The 6,942-nt window shown below is 44.7% G+C and overlaps 1 protein-coding gene across 1 annotated transcript; it reads left to right on the top strand.

The window, feature by feature from the left end:
• Positions 1–565: 565 nt before the first annotated feature.
• Positions 566–6,342, top strand: foxn4 (forkhead box N4; the record flags this gene model as incomplete). Its single annotated transcript, XM_083673629.1, has 9 exons — positions 566–645; positions 3,737–3,903; positions 4,208–4,320; positions 4,522–4,629; positions 4,752–4,876; positions 4,994–5,090; positions 5,216–5,423; positions 5,576–5,965; positions 6,092–6,342. The coding sequence occupies 9 exons, from the start codon at positions 566–568 to the stop codon at positions 6,340–6,342; spliced, it is 1,539 nt and encodes a 512-aa protein (XP_083529755.1).
• Between the last annotated feature and the right edge of the window lie 600 nt (positions 6,343–6,942).

The raw sequence follows: 6,942 nt of genomic DNA, 5'->3' as shown, positions 1-6,942 counted from the left end.
GTCAGCAAATCATGTTGACACCATGTATTATTGAGTTTGAGTGTGATTATTTCAATAAAATAAGATCTTTCTCTTTGAAAGTTACTTTGATACAACACCTCCACAGAACAAGTTTTTTGTAATTTGATAATAAGTTAAATTGTGATGATAAGTGATAATAAGTGTAAATAAGTCAAGGTGAATGAATCTATTAATATAACTTTTGCATAATTTGAGTCATAGCCTATACATTTGAACTGCGATCAGTAACGTTGTAATTTTTTTCAGCACTAAAACATGTAATAATTATTGTTTACCACTTTCATTTGCAAATGTTTTTGATAAAATAGTTGAAGTTATAATTGACATCATTTAATTTAGGGTACATTCAGATTCAGGATGATTGTTATAGAGCACTCAATTAAATCAAATAAAAATGTATTATGCTGGCGTATTGGGTCATATAATCAAAAATGAACCCGGATTGTTGAGTCTAGGTCCCTTTTTGAAATCAATAATAAATTACTTGAGATTTTATATTAAGCAGTGACACATTCTCGTTGCAGGAGTACAAATATTCCTGGAAATGATAGAAAGTGGAACTACGGTCGGAATGTCAGGAATTATGGAACATTCTGGTCATCATCCATCTCCTCAAGACTACAGGTACTGTAGGCCCTTGATTGGCTTTATGGTGTGTTTGTATAGTAGGAGCCTTACAAAGTTTTCAACGTTAAAACCGTATATGTTAAACCACTGATATATAATATATGTGTGTGTGTATATATTATACTTATATATATATCATATGTATATATATGTATGTTTATTTATATATATGTATAATGTATGTATAATGTGTATGTATATATATATATATATATATATATATATATATATATATATATATATATATATATATATATATATATATATATATATATATATATATATATATAATACAACTATTATCACACATTAGATATATGATATATTGAGAATAATGAAACTCAATAAGGTGTTCTCAAAAGTGGCAAGGAACATTTACAGTACTAACTCTTATGAATTAACACTTACTAACCCTAACCCTAACCCTAACCCTGTCCCTAACCCTAACCCTAACCCTGTCCCTAACCCTAACCCTGTCCCTAACCCTAACCCTAACCCTAACCCTGTCCCTAACCCTAACCCTGTCCCTAACCCTGTCCCGAGTAAAAACACTGTTTACAGTCTGAAACTAAAACAAAGTTCACTGCATTCCAAATTGAGCCTGATTTTTTTTTGCTGCACAACAACAATCATATTTTTGAGTTATCCTGGAAACCTGTTCTCCAGTTGATTGAATTGGGGGCCTCAGACTGTCTTCACTATGTTTAATCTGAAGGTAGTTGGACAGCTCTTTTGGTGAGGGAGGGGTGAGGGAGGGGTGAGGGAGGGGTGGAGGAAAAAGGAGAAGAATAAATGATTTTCAGTCTGAATAGATCTGTCAGAAACCATCAGCTCTGTTTACCCTCCCGCTGTCGGCACACGGACAGACTGAGCCTCTTGCCCTGTCGGCTCGGGGGGAGAGGGGGGAGAGGGGGCTCTCTGGGTCACTAGCGGAGAGAAGTGGCTCCCAATTAGAGGAGGTGGGAGGGGGAGGGAGGGAGGGAGGTGGGGGTGATGTTTAGTGTTGAACCTCTGGGAAAGCTTGTGTGACTGGGTGATAGACGGGGACACCAGCTCAACATGCTTTGCATCGCTGAGCATTTTCTTTCTTGTGAGTGTGAGGAGGAGGGGGGGGGGGGGGGGGCACTGTAGGCCAACATCCCAAAAGCAGGAAAAATATGTTTGTGAATATTGGCCTGAAGCTGCGTGTGAGATTTTACAAATATTTAAAAAAAAAAAACTATAGAGTTGATTTGTTTTCTATGAAAATCTATGAGATTCCTGTAGGAATCACTAACCTGTGTGCAGCCAGGCTTACAGACATGTACTAATGGTGTAGGCCTGCATACCAAGTCTTTACCAACACCCAGTATTAGATTGACTCATCTGGATGTGGCCTCTGTTCACCTCAGCCAGGGTTGACTTTGTTTGTTGTTCAATTCTATGTTACAGTGTATCTTAGGTTACTGCCTTATGAGGCATACATGAATGAAGTGTTTTTCATACAGAGAGACTCTGTGTGTGTGTGTGTGTGTGTGTGTGTGTGTGTGTGTGCGCGTGCTTATGTGTGTGTGTGTGTGTGTGTGTGTGTGGGTGTGTGTGTGTGTGTGTGTGTCTTGGGAAGGAGGGGGACTCATACTTCAAAGCTGAAGGTGAAATAGATAATGTTGTATGTGGTGTTGAATTTCACAGGAGCTCCTGTCTGCTTTGAAAGGGATGATTATTCATAAGCCTTTACTGGTGCAGGCAGGACTTTTACCAAGGTGTCCAGGACTTTTACCAAGGTGTCCAGGACTTTTACCAAGGTGTCCAGGACTTTTACCAAGGTGTCCAGGACTTTTACCAAGGTGTCCAGGACTTTTACCAAGGTGTCTAGGACCTTTACCAAGCCCTGGGTGAAATAATATAATTTATTAAAATGACAGGTTGAGTGAGGAGTGTGGCCTGACCTCTATCAACCCCCACCTCCTCCCCTTGGCCCCCAGGGCCCCTACCTCCTCCCCTTGGCCCCCAGGGCCCCGTCAACTGCCCCTCTAGGGGAAGGGGGGTGGGGATGAGGGGGGACAGTGTGAGGATATAGGCTGGAAAGGGACAGGGAAGCAGATGGCATCCTATTTGTCCCTCTTGTGTGAGGGCTGTCATTCCAACAGATTAATGCAAGGGCTGGTTAAAGAAAAAAAAAACGGTAGAGACAATCAAGGAAGGGTCTGGGGGAAACAATGGAGCCACGTGCCACTGGGCAGATTTGTCGTTTGGGACACAATAGGTGATCATTTTTCAATAGACGAGGCCAACTGTTGCAGGCGACATGTGCTGCTCCCCCGTGTTTCAAATGATCCCATCCGCTGTTTACTTATGATTCAGCCAATGGTTAGAGGGAAAATGTGGTCACCTGACATAGGGGTGATTTTATTTGGAGTTGGGGGGGCCGGGGGTCCTACAGTGTCCAGACCCACAAAGTAACTGAATGGTGAGTGTTGTCATAGCGACCCCAATTACTGAACACTTCTACAGTAAGTGTGTGCAGAGAAGACTGGAGAGGATTCAAGAGGATTCTTCTCTTTTCTTCCTCTGAGCCCTCTTGTATAAAAGAAATAATGAGGGAAGGCTGATCAGCGCCCCCGTGCCCCGATTAAGCACAAATGCTTTCATTTTATGCAGAACATTCGTTTTGGCATATGCAGCAAGTCTGTCTGAAAATAAATAGTAATGTAAAACCTGGAAAAGGAAAATAATCAAGTATCTACAAGTAATAATTTTCTATTTCACAATATCTGTGAAACAGACAAATTAAATTGCAAATGTTGGTCAGGGGCAATCTTTTTTACGATGAGAATGTTTTATTTTTTTCTCAATTTTATGTTGATAAGTACTGTAATTAGGGAATCAAATAGCACTCCATGGTGATAATCTCCTTATGGTGAATCTTAGTTGAGAAAACAGCCCTGGATTCTGAGGTTTTCACTTATCTTTCACTATAAGATTACTGAGGTTTTTGACATTGAATGACTGACTGTTCAGTGTGCTGTTGTCTTATTCTTGCCAGGCGATTGAACCTCCACTTGTAGGCTGTTTATCCATGCGTGTGTTTGTGCTCCTCCCCCTGCAGACTCCTGACCACAGACCCCTCCCAGCTGAGGGAAGATCTCCCTGGGGACCTGCAGTCTCTGTCGTGGCTCACCTCCGTGGACGTGCCCCGGCTGCAGCAGATGGCCGATGGCCGTGGCCACATCAACGGGCCCTCCTCCCAGGCCAGCCTGCTGGAGCAACAGACAGGTGAGCCATGAGGGGTGGAGCTGCACCATTTAAAAACCACTCACACACACCCTGATTGGCTGCTTCAGGACAAGTGTTTGGTTTGGAATATTGACCTCAGTATAGTTGTTTTTTTTATTTCACTAAGGGGCTAAAAGTCAGAAACAAGCTGCAATTGTAATTGTGGCTGGTGAGATTTCAAGCAAACCATGATAACGTTATCCCCTCTGAGGGTAAAAAAATAAAAAGTAGAGTTGATGGTCTCCGCCAGAGGTTGACAGAGCCATGATGTGTGGAGAAAGACCTGGGTGTGGTGTCCCCACAGCTCAGCTGAACAACATGACCATGGCAGGGGGACAGGCCTCCATGATCCACCTACAGAGCAACATGCAGCACAGCCCCCTGGGAATCAACGTCATCAATGCCCACAGCGGAAGTGTAAGTGATACCCCTGCCTGAACAACAAAATCATTATCAATAACTGTTGTATACGGTAAGTGTGTATAACAGGTACAACACAACTAGAACAAGAGTACAGGACACTGAGCCGTGATGGAGGATCTGCTTGTTATATATTTGAGCAGAATGAGAAACCAAAATGGAAGTGAATTCTAAATGTGTCCTGGGTCAATTCCACAGATGTCCCCATTCTCCATGAATGGACAGCCATCCCCGGGGTTCCAGTGTCCTGCCTCTGTCTACCAATCTCAGCCCCAGCAGGTGTACACCCTGACTCAGGCTGGCCAGGTAACTTCAACAACATCATTTGGATGCCTGACTTGCACAGTAGTTAGTAGTAAAAAATAAATAATAATAATCTTGAAATTCAAATGGGGCATCTCATTAATTTCTCTCTCTCTCTCTCTCAGTGCTCTCCTGGGCTCTATAGCAATGTCTCCTTCAACAGCCAAAGCCTGTTCACAACACCTCGCCTGGCTCCACAAAACCAGGACCTGCAGCCCAAGTCTTTCCCCAAACCCATCTACTCTTACAGGTGAGCCTCTCCTGGATCAAGGGCTATCAAAAAGCCCTAGTCATCTGTAAAGAATTCAACGCTTAAGGCGGCATATCTCTGAAACTAACTAATCTCTCACTTTGATCCGTTGTTCAGCTGTTTGATCGCAATGGCGCTAAAGAACAGCAAAACCGGGAGTCTCCCCGTCAGCGAGATCTACAGCTTCATGAAGGACCATTTTCCCTACTTCAAGGTCAGGCTGGCTCTAACACCCTAAACTCAGAAACTATTATTGGAGCAGGGGTGATGCATCTTGGTAAACAATGGGATGAGTCCCCTAAATGTCTCTATTTGTTCCTGGGGGTGTATTCTCTGTAGGTTGCACCAGACGGATGGAAGAATTCAGTCAGACACAACCTGTCCCTGAACAAATGCTTTGAGAAAGTGGAGAACAAGATGAGTGGCTCTTCTCGTAAGGGCTGTCTGTGGGCGCTGAACCCCGCCAAGATCGACAAGATGGAGGAGGAGATGCAGAAATGGAAACGCAAGGACCTCCCAGCCATCCGCCGCAGCATGGCCAATCCAGGTCAGAACACAGCCTGAGGCCACAAACTGGACATATAATCCCGAATGAAAACCATGATTATGCCATTAAGTTTTATATTATGCAACAGGTTTTGGTTTTAAAACCTGTTCTGTCCACAGTTGTTGACCCTCTGTCCTCCTGCTCTCTCTCAGATGAGTTGGACAAGCTTATCACAGACCGGCCAGAGGGCTGCAGACGGAAGATCGACCCTGGGATGACACGGCTCCCCAGCTGCCCCTCCGGCCTGCCCCTGCCTGGCCCGGCTCAGCTGCACCCCCAGCCGATAGTCACCCTGTCCCTGCAGTGCCTGCCCATGCACCAGCACCACCAGCTCCAGGCTCATCTGCAAGCCCAGGCACGGCTAGCCCCAATGTCCCCCGCCCCCGCCCAGACGCCCCCCCTCCACGCCGTCCCTGACCTGTCCCACAGCCCCCTCGCCCAGCACCAGAGCAAGCAGCAGCACGACTTCTACAGTCTCCATGGTGACGTCAACACAGAGGTGGACGCGCTCGACCCCAGCATCATGGACTTCGCTCTACAAGGTGGGTTTAGTCTAACCACAATGCTTCACTGTATCAATGACCAGCAAGTGAATCTTACATTGCATGTTACTTGTTGACTGTCTTGCTCTCAGAACCAGACGGTGACACCTGTCTTCCTGTCCTCAGGTAATCTGTGGGAGGAGATGAAGGACGACAGCTTTAACCTGGAGGCGTTGGGAACCTTCAGTAACTCTCCCCTACGTCTGTCTGACTGTGACCTGGGTACAGCCAGCCTTCCCCCTGTCTCCAGCGGGGGCAGCCTGCCCTTCTCAGACCTCCAGCTGAGCGGCCTGTATACTTCCTACACCACCCTGGACGCCCTCTCCTCCCAGTATATGGGCACACCAGGCAACAGCAAGCCTATCGCCCTGCTTTAAGACACCCGCAGCACTGACTGAAAAGACACAGAGCAACACTGAGCAGCACCAACAGAATCAAAACATCTTTTTTTTTTTTTTCAGTGGCTCTTATCAGTCCCACTCCTGGCACCAAAAACATCATCTTCTTTCACTGAAAGGCCTAAACTCCCACATTCAGCTGGGAAATGTACGTTTGGAGAATGATTCAAAAAAACCATTGTGAAAACATACACACACCAGAGGAAAAACCACTGGCAGCTTAGAGGAAAACTAAAATTGGGATAAAATTACATCAGACTATCTAAAATATACTGATGTCTATAGGGGAACTTTGCCAAGCAAAGACTCAAGAGCTGTCCTATCTTGTAGGTATACAAACTTTGTGGACAGAAGTTACGACCCACCAGTTTTTGTACCGTTCACCATGTTTGTAAGTCTTACCCTGATACTGTAGATCCTTGTCTTTGTCTTTGTATCGTGCTAGGCAGTATTACTGTGATGTTTTATTTATATTTATGAATGGCAGCTGGAGAGGGTGAGGAGTTTATCAAACACTGTGTACTGTATATATGTGTATGTTTCAAATCCTTATCTCCACAGAAAAGCTTTTTTAAACAG

The sequence above is a fragment of the Argentina silus genome (assembly GCF_951799395.1).
Source record: "Argentina silus genome assembly, chromosome: 7".
Classification (NCBI taxonomy): Eukaryota; Metazoa; Chordata; class Actinopteri; order Argentiniformes; family Argentinidae; genus Argentina; species Argentina silus.
Note: the sequence above shows the minus strand (reverse complement) of the source record. Positions and strands in the feature narration are given on the sequence as shown.